Below are 18,116 nucleotides of genomic sequence, written 5' to 3' on the forward strand. Positions count from 1 at the left end.
TCGGTGAACTTAAGGCTTTTTGAGCGTCACATTGAAATATGAAATACAATTGGATATTTTCTACAGAAAGACCAGACACAGAACTTTACTCAAATATAGACAAAAGCAATGTGTAACCTTAAATGAATTGTCCAGCTTGTCAATCTCATCTGCCAACACTGACGGTGTGGTCTTTCAACACAAGTGGAAAGTTTGAATGGTTTCACAAAGCTATTTCACTAATGCACATTGTGTATAGGCAAGTACAAACATCACCAAATAAGTCTGCCATCAAAATCACTCTCCAATTGAATTTCACGCTTACGTGCTGATTATACATGTCCCATTACCAGATCGTTCCAGTATTTTCCAAACTTTACTGTAAACAAAAGTCACTTAATATTCTTTTGTATATACATTTATTAGAAAATCAATTGAAATAAAAAAAACTTCTAAAGAAACAAAGGACAGATGAAAGAGGGCCAGTACAACATGCCCACATGGAATTTATAAGTGGTTTAGAGCCCACTGGTTCATTCCATTTACAGCCCATGTACTGATTTTGCATTCAATTCTATGCCGTTTCTCTGACAGAAGGTTATAGTTTTTGTGAAAAGAGAGTAAAATGTTAAGCATTTGCCATCATTCCTGGCATGCATGTACAGAACTAGCTCCATATAAATGCAACTATCTGTGGAATTTGATTCTAGATTACAGCTTTATTTGCAAGAAAAAAAAGATTGTTCAAAATAACATTTCTTAGTGTCTATGAGAGATATTTTGTAGCAAAGGTCAAATATCCAGTATGACCTGCCATCTCTCTTAGAGGTGCACCACTTTTAAACTGGGTGGTTCCCTGTTGTGAATCAGTACAGCTGCTTCCTTTTGATTGGTTCTTCGTGTCAGCTGGTGTGTCCTGGTTATTTTTGTCTCCTGCACCAAGGTCAGGGAGCTGCAGACTCACAGTCCTCACATCATACACACGGAGAAGAATTTCAAATGTATTGATATCCATAAAGCCTTGCTCAGTCATAGCAAGGCAGGTGCGTTGCACTTGTTCAATACAAGGAGAGAAAGAACAGATCCTTCCACCTGCATAAAAAAATAAAAGATTAAAAATAGTTAAAACACAGCACATGTCCCATTTTACTCATTGCAGACAAAATTTACTCACTTTTCCCTATCAACCTTTGTTTTAAAGCTATCACACACACACACACATTTGATTTCTGTTCTTCAGCCTTTTTTCCATTCATTTCTAATTTGTTCTTTTCCTTTATTCCTCAATGTTTCTCTTCCCCATCCCCTTTCAACACTGTATCTTTAAATCATATTGACTGATTGCAATTATTTTATTCAACATGACCATGGTCAGTTGAGATTCTTCCCGTCCACACCCTCCTCCTGTGGTCTGAGGCGACAACCTGATATGATGGGAATGAATTGGAAATGCCTGAGTGCAACAGAAATCAAAGCAGTTTGTAAATTAGATGGTGACCTAGCATCTGGTTTGAACATGTGATTGGATTGAACAGAAATGGTGCAAAAAGGCCAGGAGTGACAATAAAATTAACTCACTATCTCATAGGGTTACATGGCAGACTTCACCATATTAAAAAAAATCCCAGATGTATTGGCATGTTAAAGCCTCCATGGTTGATAATTGTTTTCACAATGTCAGTCTCAAAAAGTGCTTTGGAAAAGGAACACGAGACAACTCCCCCCCCCCCCCCCCCCCCCCCAACACAAACACAGAAATTTGACCAAGAGCAGTTTTACTCATTAGGAACTTCAAGAATGTAGGACACAAATGGAAATTTACACAAAACTGAACGCGGTACTCCAGATGGGGTTGAACCAAGGCTCTGTACAACAGAAGCATCACTTTTATATTCCTACCGCTTTAAGACAAAGGCCAACATTCAATTAGCCTTTTTGATTACTTTTTGTACCTGTGCACATGGACACCCAAATCCATTTGCTTCTCCACAGCTCCTAGTCTCCCCCCACAGTGAAAATATTCAGATTTGTCTTTCAGATAACCTCACACTTCCCCACATTGAACTCCATTTGCCATAGTTTTTCCATGTCCCTTTGTAAATGCCTGCTCCCATGTACATAGCTTTGTGCCTCCTTCAGTGTCATCTGTAAACTTGGATAGACAACTCTCTATTCCTTCATCTAAGTCATTAATGTACATGGTGAAATATTGATTAAAGGTATTGCCAATAATAAATCTTTCCAGCCTACTTGTTGGAGCATTTCTATGTGGTCTGCTTTATCCTCGTTGTTTTTCCTATTTGCTTTACACAGTCCTGTGCAACAATCCAACATGTACCATTGTCACAACAGCATCTCATCTTTCATTTCGGCACTTTACAGCCTTCTGGACTCAACATCGAGTTCAACAATTTCAGACCATAACCTTTGCCCATATTTGTTCCCCTTTCCTCCCTTGTCTTTTTTTTACAAACCACCCCCCTTTTTTTCTCTTTCCCACGCAGCAGGTGATGATTCTGCCATTCACACCCCATCTAGACTTTTGTTTCCTAATTTGTGCCATTACCATCTCAATTTTTGCCCATCACCCCTTTTGGCTCTTAAATCACTCCTGCCTTCCCTATCACAGGCCTTCCCGTTTGTCCTTTCTTCTCCTCCCCCTTTCAGTGCCCCTGCACTTCCATAAGAATCTATTACATCCCGAACTTTTCCAGTTCTGAGGACGGGTCACAGACCCAAAACGTTAACTGTTTCTCTCCACAGATGCTGCCTGACCTGCTGAGATTTCTAGCATTTTCTGTTTTTATTATGTGCTATAGTCAATATGATTAAAAGAACATTATTTTCCCCCCAGGCTGCTAACATTTTATGTGAAATAAATATTCAGTTTAATGTTTCCTACTAAATAAATGTAATTTCTATATATGCTCCAGTTTTACATAAAAACATAAGAAATAGGAACAGGAGTAGGCCATACGGTCCCTCGAGCCTGCTCCGGCATTCAATAAGATCATGGCTGATCAGGTCATGGACTCAGCTCCACTTCCCCACCCGCTCCCCATAACCCCTTATCGATTAAGAAACTGTCTATTTCTGTCTTAAATTTATTCAATGTCCCAGCTTCCACAGCTCTTTGAGGCAGCGATTCCAGAGATTTACAACCCTCAGAAGAAATTTCGCCTCATCTCTGTTTTAAATGGGTGACCCCTTATTCTAAGATCATGCCCTCTAGTTCTAGTCTCCCCCATCAGTGGAAACATCTTCTCTGCATCCACCTTGTCAAGCACCCTCATAATCTTATACGTTTCGATAAGATCACCTCTCATTCTTCTGAATTCCAATGAGTAGAGGTACGACCTACTCAACCTTTCCTCATAAGTCAACCCCTCATCCCCGGAATCAACCAAGTGAACCTTCTCTGAACTGCCTCCAAAGTATATCCTTTCGTAAATATGGAAACCAAAACTGCACGCAGTATTCCAGGTGTGGCCTCACCAATACCTTATATAGCTGTAGCAAGACCTCCCTGATTTTATACTCCAACCCCTTTGCAATAAAGGCCAAGATACAATTTGCCTTCCTGATCACTTGCTGTACCTGCATACTATTCTTTTGCATTCATGCACAAGTACCCTCAGGTCCCATTGTACTACAGCACTTGGCAATCTTTCTCTATTTAAATAATAACTTGCTCTTTGATTTTTTCTGCCAAAGTGCATGACCTCACACTTTCTAACATTATACTCCATCTGCCAAATTTTTGCCCACTCACTTAGCCTGTCTATGTCCTTTTGCAGATTTTGTGTGTCCTCCTCACACATTGCTTTTCCTCCCATCTTTGTTTCATCAGCAAACTTGTCTACGTTACACTCAGTCCCTTCTTCCAAGTTGTTTATATGGATTGTAAATAGTTGGGTTCCCAGCACTGATCCCTGCGGCACCCCACTAGTTACTGGTTGCCAACCCAAGAATGAACCATTTATCCCCGACTCTCTGTTTTCTGTTAGTTAACCAATCCTCTATCCATGCTAATATATTACCCCCAACACCGTGAACTTTTATCTTGTGCATTAACCTTTTATGCAGCACCATGTCAAATGCCTCCTGGAAATCCAAATACACCACATCCACTGGTTCCCCTTTATCAACCCTGTTCCCCTTCATCCTCGAAGAACTCCAGCAAATTGGTCAAACATGACTTCCCCTTCATGTTGACTCTGCCTGACTGAATTTTGCTTTTTCAAATGTTCTGCTACTGCTTCTTTAATAATGGACTCCAACATTTTCCCAACCACAGATGTTAGGCTAACTGGTCTTTAGTTTTCTGCTTTTTGTCTGCCTCCTTTTTTTTAAAAATAGGGGCGTTACATTTGCAGTTTTCCAATCTGCTGGGACCTCCCCAGAATCCAGGGAATTTTGGTAAATAACAACCAATTTTTAAGGCAGCAATAGTTCGTTAAGCAGGAAGAGTGCTAATCCCGCCTATAAGCCTCAAGATTCAATGTCTCTTAATGAACACAGGTTTAAATTTTTGCCTGCATTGGTGCAAAGTCACCCTTTCAAGATGACTGATAGTAGGAGATTACTCTCATTCATCCAAATCAGATCAAGGATTAATGCTAAGGACAGAACAAGAAGCAAATCCTAGTCTTGTGACTCAAATTTCCTTTGGATTGTTTATTCAAAAATAAATTTAATTTTACTAAACGTCAGTACCAGTCAGCAGGCAAATTGCAGCAGAAGGTTAATTAAGCAAAAGTTAAAATATTTATTATATTTGTAACCTTACAGAATTGCTCCAGGTTATTGTTTTAAAACCCATATTTTGGCCAGCCCAATAGAATTCAACAGCAACTGTAGAAAATACCTCCCTGTCGTCAGCTGCAATGCAGTCTTTACTCAAGCAATCACTTTAAATTACATCCAAAAATAGCCAGTATACTTCAGCCCACCGACCCGAATTAAAGAATCTGTTCTGGGAATTCCAAAGGATCTTAGTAATTTATTTTGACACAATTTATCAAGTGTCAGCTATTTACAACTATTGTATAATTCTGTTTGCTTAGATAATAGCAGTCACAATAACTATTCCCTTGTAAAAGCAATTAAGCACCAGATTCAAGTGACTTTTTCACTACCTCTGATTACAAAATATATAGCAAAAGGCAGCCAAATGGCATTCAGTGTAAATTCATACTTTAAATTCAGCCTCCAAAAATCATATCCTTCAAATCTGAAGTAATGCACAATTAAGGACTCTGGCAAACCACCTCCGGGAACTACCTCATCACCATCATAGGCAGTCCCTTGAAACGAGGATAACTTACTTCCACGCCAAAAAAGGAAGAGTTCACAGGTGTTTCAATTAAGGACCTAATATTCCAGATCCTGAACTACATCCTGAAGGGTGGAAGATGCCTGTGCATGGATTTTTTTGACTTGCGGTGGCCGTTGCACACCAGCCACCACATGGGCTTGACAGAGCTAGGTCTTGGTCCGGTGGCAAGGGTTATCCAAGACGACTGGACACCTACCCTCCCTACCAACTTGGACTCATGACCTGGATATTATACCCATTTATAGTTAATGGGTGGAAAACATAGCCCTGCAATCACTAAGTCTCTCTGAATTACTTATCTGGACACGCCATGAAAACCCACCAAATATCTTTCCCACAAATACAAGAAAAATGTCTGTTTGACTCTCCCCACCTCCAAAGAGGGATTCAAGGATGGCTACAATTCAAAGAAAAATAAATCCAACAATTAAAGAAAAAAGATACAAGTGCATTCAAATCAGAACCTGCTCAAACAAATGAGTGTTCAGACTTTCTCTTTCCATTCATTGGTTAATAACCAAAGTGTCCAATGGTGGTTCTTTAAATTTTAGCATTAAGGTTCAAAAGTAAACCGGAGATGAGTTTCAAAATGCAAAATCATCAGCCTTGCTTACAAATGCCTCTATGGTCTTGCTCCAACTTAGCACTGCCAACACCTCCATCCTTACATGCCAACTAATGCACCATCTCTACCCTCTTATCCATAACCCCTTTTTGGCATTCCTTACTTAGCAGCACAGCTTTCAGCCATCTGGGTCCTACCCTCTGGACCACACTCCTTAAAATTAAGAGCCTCTTCAATCTTTTTAACTGTGCTTGATGGACCAACTGGCCTTTTCTCAGTCTATGCTCTTCCTTCCTCATGCACCTCTCTGATTTTCTCTGGCAATTTTCAGCCCTTCTGAAGACATTGGTTCTTTGCTGTGATACAGTTCCATGGGTATCAGTAACCTTCCAGTACCTCTCCCAAGTGGTCATTATTCACATTGGAGTCTTGACAGGCAGATTGTGCTGGCAGGCAATTCAACAATAATGGGCATCACAAGAGCTCTATTTTGCCCTCACCCACTGCCCACACACATGCACTTCCAGTGAGGGTCACTGGCTAGAAATTAGGAGCAAGAATCCTGGGCAATTTCCCTCCCTAACCCAAGGGCAAAGAGCAATTGTAGGAACCTTATCACCATTCCAATCGAGATCATCCAACATATCTGGCTGAGACCAGTACTCCTCTAGCTCAAAGCAACACTATTGAAAATTGATAACTTGGTGATGGCTAGTTACATCACAACAAAAACTTGCATTTATATAGTGCCTTTAATGTAGCAAAATGTCCCAATGTGCCTCAAGAGCATTATCAAAATTTGACACCTAGCCACAGGAGATATCAGGACACTTAGTCAAAGAGGTAGGTTTTAAGGATCATCTTAAAAGGAGAGCAAGATAGAGAGGAGGAGAGGTTTAGGGAGGGAATTTCAAATCTTAGGAGCAAGGCAGCTGAAGGTACAGTCATCAATGGTGGAGTGATTAAAATTGGGGATATGCAAAATGCCAGAATTGGAGCAATGCAGAGATCTTGAAGACTTGTGGGACTGGAAGAGGTTACAGAGGTAGAGAGGGGGGAGGCCATGTAGGGATTTGAAAACTAGGATGAGAGTTTTAAAAGGTGAGGCGTTGCCGGACCAGGAGACAATGTAGGTCAGCAAACACAAGGGTAATGAATGAACAGGACTTGGTGAGAGTTAAGATATGGGCAGCAGAGCTTTGGATGAGCACAACTTTATGGAGGGTGGAAAATGGCAGGCTGACCAGGAGAGCATTGGAATCTCAATAGAAAATGTACATATCTTACTTATTTGGTTTCATCCACCTTGGAAAGCCAATGTTTTAAAGTTTGCAATAGTGGCACACACTTTCATTGCTAGCTTCTCATTTGTTTCCTGTACCTACCTTATGCAAGTCATTTTTTGTGTCAAATAAATATAGCAATTTCTATGTATATAAAACATTGGTTTCTTTACTCTCCCAACAGCCATAAATTGCCTGATGAGAAACCCATCAGCTCAGCCTCAATCATCCAGTTCTCATCGCACGTCAGTTTACACCAATAAAAATGTTTTTCACATTTGATACCAATGATAACTAATCATAAGTGGCATCGCAACACTTTTTCTTAAAAATTAGTTTTTGGTTCAACATTATGCGCATATTTATTCTGATCTGGCAAATTTTACAACTTCACCATCTTTGTATATTTTTGTGTAAAAGGTATTTTTGATGATAAAGCTTATAAATTGACAAGATTATTTCCTGTGACCCAAGAGACCAATCTCAGTATTCCAACACTATTTTGAATTTAGCTCTTCTAAAGAATCACAGTAATTTTTCAGAAATTGAAACAAACTCAGAAAAATAACTAAGCAGAACCTATTTTACAGCTCAAGATAAATAACAGTGAACACTGATCGAAGAATCTGGTTGCGAGTCTAACAGCTGTATCCAGTGCATTCAGCTGCTTCTTAATACCATGTGGAGTGAACTAAATTGGCTGGACACTTGCCGCCATGGGGACCTTGGGAGGAGGCAGAGTAGGATCGCCCACTCGTCACTTTTGGCTGAAGAATTTTTCAAACATTTTTAGCTTTGACTCTTGCACTCATGTACTGGACCCCACGATATTTGAGGATGGATATGTTCATGGAACCACCTTCTCCCATTGGCTACCTGACTATCCACCACTATTTTCAACTGATGTGTTAGGGCAACAGATCTTTGCTCGGATTTGCGGGACTGCTGAACTCTCTCTCTAGCCTGCTGCTTTTGGTGTTTGATATGTAGGTATCCTTGTGTAGTAACTTCACAAAGTTGGTGCCTCATTCTATGTTATGCTAGTACGGCTCCTGGCATACATAAGAACATAAGAAATAGGAACAGGTAGGCCATATGACCCCTTTAGCCTGCTCCGCCATTCACTAAGATCATGGCTGATCTGATCATGGACTCAGCTCCACTTCTCTGCCTGCTCCCCATAACCTCTTATCGATTAAGAAACTGTCTATTTCTGTCTTACATTTATTCAATGTCCCAGCTTCCACAGCTCTCTTAGGCGGCAAATTCCACAGATTCACAACCCTCAGAAGAAATTTCTTCTCATCTCTGTTTAAATGGGCGGCCCCTTAGTCTAAGATCGTACCCTCTAGTTCAAGTCTCCTCCATCAGTGGAAACATCCTCTCTGCATCCACCCTGTCAAGTCCCCTCATAATCTTACATGTCTCAATAAGATCATCTCTCATTCTTCTGAATTCCAATGTGTAGAGGCCCAACCTACTCAACCTTTCGTCATAAGTGAACCCCCTCATCCCTGGAATCAACCTAGTGAACCTTCTCTGAACTGCCTCCAAAGCAAGTATATCCTTTCGTAAATATGGAAACCAAAACTGCACGCAGTATTCCAGATGTGGCCTCACCAATACCTTATATAGCTGTAGTAAGATTTCCCTGCTTTTATACTCCATCCCCTTTGCAATAAAGGCCAAGATACCATTGGCTTCCTGATCACTTGCTGTACTTGCATACTATCCTTTTGTGTTTCATGCCCCCAGGTCCCACTGTACTGTGGCACTTTGGAATCTTTCTCCATTTAAATAATAACTTGCTCTTTGATTTTTTTTCTGCCAAAGTGCATGAACTCACACTTTCCAACATTATACTCCATCTGCCAAATTTTTGCCCACTCACTTAGCCTGTCTATGTCCTTTTGCAGATTTTTTATGTCCTCCTCACTCATTGCATTTCCTCCTATCTTTGTATTGTCAGCAAACTTGGCTACATTACATTCAGTCCCTTCTTCCAAGTCGTTATTATAGATTGTAAATAGTTGGGGTCCCAGCACTGATCCCTGCGGCACCCCACTAGTTACTGGTTGCCAACCCGAGAATGAACCATTTATCCTGACTCTCTGTTAGTTAGCCAATCCTCTCTCCATGCTAATATATTACTCCCAACCCCGTGAACTTTTATCTTGTGCAGTAACCTTTTATGTGGCACCTTGTCAAATGTCTCCTGGAAGTCCAAATACACCACATCCACTGGTTCCCCTTTATCCACCCTGTTCGTTACATCCTCAAAGAACTCCAGAAAATTTGTCAAACATGACTTCCCCTTCATAAATCCATGCTGGCTCTGCCTGACCGAATTTTGCTTTTCCAAATGTCCTGCTACTGCTTCTTTAATAATGGGCACCCAACATTTTCTCAACCACAGATTGTTATGTATTGAATAAAGAGTCTGACCAGATACTGTGAGCTCAAAGTATGGTGTGACCACAGTCCTTTATTACCGGTCTCCAGAGTGCCTCTCCAGCCTGTGAGGCCTCCTAATGTACAGGTGCTCCCAAGGAATTGTGGGATCCCTTGGGACTCCAGGGGATGAGCCCTCTGGTGGTTAAACAAGATATTTACAGGTTTACATATATAACAAACTAAAAGTCAATAGTGTAACTATTTACAATGTGAGTCGATCTGGGGGCTTTCCTTGCCCTTGTTGATCGTCTTGGTACAAATGCTGGTTTTGGTGAGTCATTTGTTGGGCTCTCGCTGGGCTACTGTGCAGCTGGCCTTGCTGGGCTGTCTGGCGTGATGAGTCCTGCTGGGCTGCTGCGGGTGATGCGTTCTGCTTCGTGGTCAACCGCTGGGTCGGTTGCCACTGGTGTTTGTGTGTTGGAGGGTCAAAAAAGGTAGAGTCTATTGTGGTTTGCTCTGGATAGTCCATGAATCTGAATTTGGTTTGGTCCAAGTGTTTACTGTAGGCGAGTCCATTTGAAAGTTTGACCAGAAACACCCTACTCCCCTCTTTGGCCATGACAGTGCCGGGAAGCCACTTGGGATCTTGTCCATAGTTCAATAAAAATACAGGATCATTAATCTCGATTTCGCGTGACACATTTGCGCGATCATGCAGCAGCAAAGACTGGCATTCGTGAGTTTGGTAAGTGGGTGAGTTCGGGCAAGTGGGGGTGGCAGGTGCTGTTTTGTCCTGTTTTCCTACCAGTGCTGACACTAGAACAGCTGATAAGGAGTGCGAGAGTAGGAGACTGAGGCCCAGAGACCAGCCGCAGACAAAGATAGAGGGGTGCGAAATCGAGAGGTGACGTCACAGCCAAGCTGGTAAGTGGTTGGCTGTTCGACTGGTAAGTATAACTCTCTTTTAGACTGACTTTTAGATTGGTTTAATTGGCAGCAAACTACTAAGTAGCTGTTTGGTGTTTAAGTAAATTTTAGTAAGTAAATTAATTTAAGGGTTAAGTCATGGCAGGAGAGCTTGGACCCGTGTCATGCTCCTCCTGTGCTATGTGGGAAGTCAGGGACACTGAAGTCCCTGACTACTATGTGCGGGAAGTGTGTCCAGCTGCAGCTCCTGACAGAACGCATGACGGCACTGGAGCTGCGGATGGACTCACCCTGGAGCAGGCGCGATGCTGAGAAAGTTGTGGATAGCACAGTTAGTGAGTTGGTCATACTGCAGGTAAAGGTTAGGACAGATAGTGAATGGGTGACCAAGAGACGAGGCAAGAGCAGGAAGGTAGTGCAGGAGTCCCCTGCAGTCATCTCCCTCCAAAACAGATATACCGTTTTGGATACTGTTGGGGGAGATGACTTACCAGGGGAAGACACCAGCAGCCAGGTTCATGGTACCATGGATGGCTCTGCTGCACAGAAAGGCGGGAAAAAGAGTGGGAGAGCTATAGTGCTAGGGGACTCTATTGTAAGGGGAATAGATAAGAGTTTCTGCGGCCGCAACCGAGACTCCAGGATGGTATGTTGCCTCCCTGGTGCAAGGGTCAAGGATGACTCGGAGCGGCTGCAGAGCATTCTGGAGAGGGAGGGTGAACAGCCAGTTGTTGTGGTACCTGTAGGTACCAACGATACAAGTAAGAAGCGGGAAGAGGTCCTACAAGCTGAATTTAGGGAGCTAGGAGTTAAATTAAAAAGTAGAACCTCAAAGATAGCAATCTTTGGATTGCTACCAGTGCCACATGCTAATCAGAGTAGAGGGAGCAGGTTAGTAAGAATAAATATGTGGCTTGAGCAGTGGTGCAAGAGGGAGGGATTCAAATTCCTGGGACATTGGAACCAGTTCTGGGGGAAGTGGGACCTGTACAAAAGGGACGGTCTGCACTTGGCAGGACTGGAACTGATGTCCTGGGGGTAACATTTGCTAATGCAGTTCGGGAGTGTTAATTTAAACTAATATGGCAGGGGGATGGGAACCTATGCAGCGAGACAGGGCGAAGTAATATGGAGTCAGAAACAGATGGTAGAAAGGTAAAAAGCAATAGTGGAAGGCCGAGTAAACAAAGGCAAGAAACAAAAAGGGCCACACTACATCATAATTCTAAAAGTACAAAGGGTGTTAAAAAAACAAGCCTGAAGACTTTTGTGTCTTAATGCAAGGAGTATCTGTAATAAGGTGGATGAATTAACTGTGTAAATAGATATGATGTGATTGGGATTACAGAGACGTGGCTCCAGGATGATCAGGGCTGGGAACTCAACATCCAAGGGTATTCAACATTCAGGAAGGATAGAATAAAAGGAAAAGGAGGTGGGGTAGCATTGCTGGTTAAAGAGGAGATTAATGCAATAGTTGGGAAGGACATTAGCTTGGATGATGTGGAATCTATATGGGTAGAGCTGCAGAACACCAAAGGGCAAAAAACATTAGTGGGAGTTGTGTACAGACCTCCAAACAATAGTAGTGATGTTGGGGAGGGCATCAAACAGGAAATTAGGGGTGCATGCAATAAAGGTGCAGCAGTTATCATGGATGACTTTAATATGCACGTAGATTGGGCTAACCAAACTGGAAGCAATACGGTGGAGGAGGATTTCCTGGAGTGCATAAGGAATTACAACATGCTGCGGTGCAGAGGGACCTGGGGGTCCTTGTGCATGAAACTCTTTTAGAGTCTACCTGCAAAAACATAAAACATTAAATCGTGCCACCCGACCTGGGTGACACACCAGACATTTACAAGGCCCAAATTCGTAGCCAATCGTTCCAATTCTTTGTCAAATCACAAACGCCAGAGGTCACCTTGCACACATCAAGGATCACTCTGCGCCAATGCTCTTAGCCAAAAGGCCTAGAGCCACTGCACCGTTCTGGAAGTACTGCAATTCCAGGTTCGTGCCATGGAGGTGGATGGGTCAGGTCCCCCACACACCACCGTGGAGGTGGATGGGTCAAGCCACCCCACCCACAGCCCAAAAAGTTAGTTTGCAGGTGCAGCAGGTAATCAGGAAGGCGAATGGAATGTTGGCCTTCACTGCGAGAGGGATGGAGTACAAAAGCAGGGAGGTCCTGCTGCAACTGTACAGGGTATTGGTGAGGCCGCACCTGGAGTACTGCGTGCAGTTTTGGTCACCTTACTTAAGGAAGGATATACCAGCTTTGGAAGGGGTACAGAGACGATTCACTAGGCTGATTCCGGAGATGAGGGGGTTACCTTATGATGATAGATTGAGTAGACTGGGTCTTTACTTGTTGGAGTTCAGAAGGATGAGGGGTGATCTTATAGAAACATTTAAAATAATGAAAGGGATAGACAAGATAGAGGCAGAGAGGTTGTTTTCACTGGTCGGGGAGACTAGAACTAGGGGGCGCAGCCTCAAAATACGGGGGAGCCAATTTAAAACCGAGTTGAGAAGTAATTTCTTCTCCCAGAGGGTTGTGAATCTGCGGAATTCTCTGCCCAAGGCAGCAGTTGAGGCTAGCTCATTGAATGTATTCAAATCACAGATAGATAGATTTTTAACCAATAAGGGAATTAAGGGTTATGGGGCGCGGGCGGGTAAGTGGAGCTGAGTCCATGGCCAGATCAGCCATGATCTTGTTGAATGGCGGAGCAGGCTCGAGGGGCTAGATGGCCTACTCCTGTTCCTAATTCTTATGTTCTTATGGTTTTCTAGACCAATATGTCGAGGAACCAACTAGGGGGGAGGCCATCTTAGACTGGGTGTTATGTAATGAGAGGGGATTAATTAGCAATCTCGTTGTGCGAGGCCCCTTGGGGAAGAGTGACCATAATATGGTGGAATTCTACATTAGGATGGAGAATGAAACAGTTAATTCAGAGACCATGGTCCAGAACTTAAAGAAGGGTAACTTTGAAGGTATGAGGCGCGAATTGTCTAGGATAGATTGGCGAATGATACTTAAGGGGTTGACAGTGGATGGGCAATGGCAGACATTTAGAGACCGCATGGATGAGCTACAACAATTGTACATCCCTGTCTGACATAAAAATAAAAAAGGGAAGGTGGCTCAACCGTGGCTTTCAAGGGAAATCAGGGATAGTATTAAAGCTAAGGAAGTGGCATACAAATTGGCCAGAAATAGCAGCGAACCCGGGGACTGGGAGAAATTTAGAACTCAGCAGAGGAGAACAAAGGGTTTGATTAGGGCAGGGAAAATAGAGTACGAGAGGAAGCTTGCAGGGAACATTAAAACGGACTGTAAAAGCTTCTATAGATATGTAAAGAGAAAAAGGTTAGTAAAGACAAATGTCGGCCCCCTGCAGTCAGAATCAAGGGAAGTCATAATGGGGAACAAAGAAATGGCAGACCAATTGAACAAGTACTTTGGTTCGGTATTCACTAAGGAGGACACAGACAACCTTCCGGATATAAAAGGGGTTAGAGGGTCTAGTAAGAAGGAGGAACTGAGGGAAATCCTTATTAGTTGGGAAATTGTGTTGGGGAAATTGATGGGATTGAAGGCCGATAAATCCCCAGGGCCTGATGGACTGCATCCCAGAGTACTTAAAGAGGTGGCCTTGGAAACAGCGAATGCATTGACAGTCATTTTCCAACATTCCATAGACTCTGGATCAGTTCCTGTGGAGTGGAGGGTAGCCAATGTAGCCCCACTTTTTAAAAAAGGAGGGAGAGAGAAAACAAGGAATTATAGACCGGTTAGCCTGACATCAGTAGTGGGTAAAAGGATGTCATAGCAGCGCATTTGGAAAGAGGTGACATGATAGGTCCAAGTCAGCATGGATTTGTGAAAGAGAAATCATGCTTGACAAATCTTCTGGAATTTTTTGAGGATGTTTCCAGCAGAGTGGACAAGGGAGAACCAGTTGATGTGGTGTATTTGGACTTTCAGAAGGCTTTCGACAAAGTCCCACACAAGAGATTAATGTGCAAAGTTAAAGCACATGGGGATTGGGGGTAGTGTGCTGACGTGGATTGAGAGGTTGGCAGACAGGAAGCAAAGAGTAGGACTAAATGGGTACTTTTCAGAATGGCAGGCAGTGACTAGTGGGGTACTGCAAGGTTCTGTGCTGGGGCCCCAGCTGTTTACATTAATGATTTAGACGAGGGGATTAAATGTAGTATCTCCAAATTTGCGGATGACACTAAATGGGGTGGCAGTGTGAGCTGTGAGGAGGATGCTGTGAGGCTGCAGAGTGACTTGGATAGGTTAGGTGAGAGGGCAAATGCATGGCTGATGAAGTATAATGTGGATAAATGTGAGGTTATCCACTTTGGTTGTAAAAACTGAGACACAGACTATTATCTGAATGGTGACAGATTAGGAAAAGGGAAGGTGCAACGAGACCTGGGTGTCATGGTACATCAGTCATTGAAGGTTGGCATGCAGGTACAGCAGGCGGTTAAGAAAGCAAATGGCATGTTGGCGTTCATGGAGAGAGGATTTGAGTACAGGGGCAGGGAGGTGTTACTACAGTTGTACAGGGTCTTGGTGAGGCCACACCTGGAGTATTGTGTACAGTTTTGGTCTCCTAACTTGAGGAAGGACATTCTTGCTATTGAGGGAGTGCAGCGAAGGTTCACCAGACTGATTCCCGGGATGGCGGGACTGACCTATCAAGAAAGACTGGATCAACTGGGCTTGTAGTCACTGGAGTTCAGAAGAATGCGAGGGGATCTCATAGAAACGTTTAAAATTCTAAAGCGTTTAGACAGGTTAGATGCAGGAAGAATGTTCCCAATGTTGAGGAAGTCCAGAACCAAGGGTCACAGTCTAAGGATAAGGGGTAAGCCATTTAGGACTGAGATGAGGAGAAACTTCTTCACCCAGAGTGGTGAACTTGTGGAATTCTCTACCACAGAAAGTTGTTGAGGCCAATTCACTAAATACATTCAAGAAGGAGTTAGATGTAGTCCTTATACTAGGGGGATCAAGGGGTATGGCGAGAAAGCAGGAATGGGGTACTGAAGTTGCATGTTCAGCCATGAACTCATTGAATGGCGGTGCAGGCTCGAAGGGCCGAATGGCCTACTCCTGCACCTATTTTCTATGTTATGTATTCTGTTGAAGCCGCCTGCTCTCTACCTGTTCATGTAATTCAGGGTAGACTAACGAGAGCCTTGTCTTAAGTGCCTTTTTCATGAGCAGTTCAGTGGGGGGAACCCCAGTGAGCGAGTGGGGTCTTGTGTGGTAACTAAGCAGGACTCGGGATAGGTGAATCTGCAGTGAGCCTTCAGTTACCTTCTTCAAGCTCTGCTTGATTGTTTGCACTGCTCTCTTTGCCTGACCATTGGACGCTGGTTTAAACGGGGCAGATGTGACATGTTTGATCCCATTACGGGTCATGAACTCTTTGAACTCGGCACTGATGAAGCACGGCCCATTGTCACTCACAAGGACATTAGGCAGGCCGTGCGTGGCAAACATGGCCCACAGGCTTTCAATGGTAGCAGCGGACGTGCTTGCCGACATTATCTCACATTCAATGCATTTGGAGTATGCATCTACAACCACTAGGAACATTTTTCCCAGGAACGGGCCTGCATAGTCGACATGGACCCTAGACCACGGTTTGGAGGGCCAAGGCCATAAACTTAGTGGCACCTCCCTGGGTGCATTGTTTAACTGTGAACATGTTGTGCACGCAGGACTCTAAGTCTGCAACGATACCGGGCCACCACACATGGGATCTGGCTATCGGTTTCATCATTACTGGGTGGGCACTGTGGAGATCATGAATGAAAGTGTCCCTGCCCTTTTTTGGTACCACTACCTGATTACCCCACAGAAGGCAGTCTGCCTGTATAGACATTTCATCTTTGCGCTACTGGTACGGCTTTATTTCTTCCTGCATTTCTAACGGGACATTAGACCAACTCCCGTGGAGCACACAGCTTTTTACTAAGGACAGTAAGGGGTCCTGGCTCGTCCAGGTTCTAAACTGTCGGGCGGTGTCAGGTGATTATTCACTTTCGAATGCTTCCATTACCATAACTAAATCTGCGGGTTGTGAGCGTTTTAACCTGAGCCCCACGCGATTAAGCCGACTAAGAACCTCCTCCAGGTTCTGCAGATGCTCGACAGTGTTCTGACCTGTAACCAAGATGTCTTCCTGGAAGACCACCAACTTTCCATGTAAGCTTTCCATGTTCCTCTGGAATATCGCCGCAGCTGATCGAATCCCAAATGGGCATCTGTTGTAAATAAAGAGACCTTTGTGCGTGTTGATGCAGGTGAGGCCCTTCGATGATTCCTCCAGCTCCTGTGTCATGAAGGCCGAGGTCAAGTCCAGCTTCATAAACGTTTTTCCTCCCACCAGCGTCGCAAATAGGTCGTCTGCTTTTGGTAGTGGGTATTGATCCTGCAGGGAGAAACGATTGATTGTAATCACCACAGATTCTAAGTAACTGACGGTGCCATCTTCCTTGAGGACTGGAACAAATGGACTGGCCTATTCGTTGAATTCGATCAGCGAAATGAAGCCCTCTCGTTGCAGCTGGTCCAGCTCGATTCCCACCCTCTCTCTATCATGTACGGTACTGCTCTCGCCTTGTGATGGATGGGTTGCGCCCCCGGAATCAGGTGGATCTGCACTTTTGCTCCTTGGAACTTCCCGATGCCTGGTTCGAACAGCGAGGGGAACTTGTTTAGGACCTGGGCACATGAAGTGTCATCGACGGACGAGCGCGTCCCAGTTCCAGCGTATCTTCCCCAGCCAGCTCCTGCCAAGCAGCGTGGGGCCATCGCCCGGTACCACCCAGAGTGGTAACTTGTGCACCGTTCCATCGTAGGAGACCTTTACAGTAGTGCTGCCGATTACGGGAATCTGTTCCTTTGTGTACATTCTCAGTTTAGTACGATTGGGAGTCAGGACTGGCCTTGAGGCCTTGCTGCACCACAATTTGTCAAAAGTCTTTTTGCTCATTATGGACTGGCTCACGTCCGTGTCCAGCTCCGTTGACACCAGGAGTCCATTTAATTCAACCTTCAGCATTATCGGGGGACACTTTGTGGTAAATCTGTGTGCCCCACATACCTCTGCCTCCTCGGTCTGAGGCTCTGGTTCATCGTGATCCGCTGTGGATCTGTCCTCCTCTGCAACATGGCGATTTGCAGCTCACCTGCACATACGTTGGAAGTGTCCCATTGTTCCATAGCCCTTGCAAACGTATCCTTTGAAGCAGCATGAATGGAAACGATGATCACCCCTGCAGCGCCAACGTGTTAATGACCTTGCATTCACCGCCCTTGATGGTGTACTCTGAGTCATCTGTGGACGTGCAACTGCAGGCATGTGAGGCCTGGCCTGTACATTACGATTCGAAAACAACAGTACTTTGTTCACAGTACTTGCAGCAGCACTCGTGTGCTGAGAGATTTGTTTAGTATTGTCACTGGTGGCGATGAACGCCTGGGATATCGCTATGGCTTTACTCAAGGTTGGGGTCTCTACAATTAAAAGTTTGCGAGGTATTACTTCATGGCCAATGCCAAGTACAAAGAAGTCCCTGAGCATGTGCT

General features: G+C 44.0%; 1 protein-coding gene across 1 annotated transcript in view; it reads right to left on the minus strand.

Annotated features, from left to right (window-relative positions):
* Nucleotides 1-381: 381 nt before the first annotated feature.
* Nucleotides 382-18,116, minus strand: part of trmt61a (tRNA methyltransferase 61A) — a 58,431-nt gene continuing 40,696 nt past the window's right edge. Inside the window, exon 4 of the mRNA XM_070877518.1 lies at nucleotides 382-1,071. Within this exon, the coding sequence (XP_070733619.1) occupies nucleotides 746-1,071 (326 nt within the window). The 3' untranslated portion in view covers nucleotides 382-745. The remainder of the gene's footprint in view (nucleotides 1,072-18,116) is intronic.

The sequence above is a fragment of the Pristiophorus japonicus genome, chromosome 4, assembly GCF_044704955.1.
Source record: "Pristiophorus japonicus isolate sPriJap1 chromosome 4, sPriJap1.hap1, whole genome shotgun sequence".
In the NCBI taxonomy this organism is placed as follows: Eukaryota; Metazoa; Chordata; class Chondrichthyes; family Pristiophoridae; genus Pristiophorus; species Pristiophorus japonicus.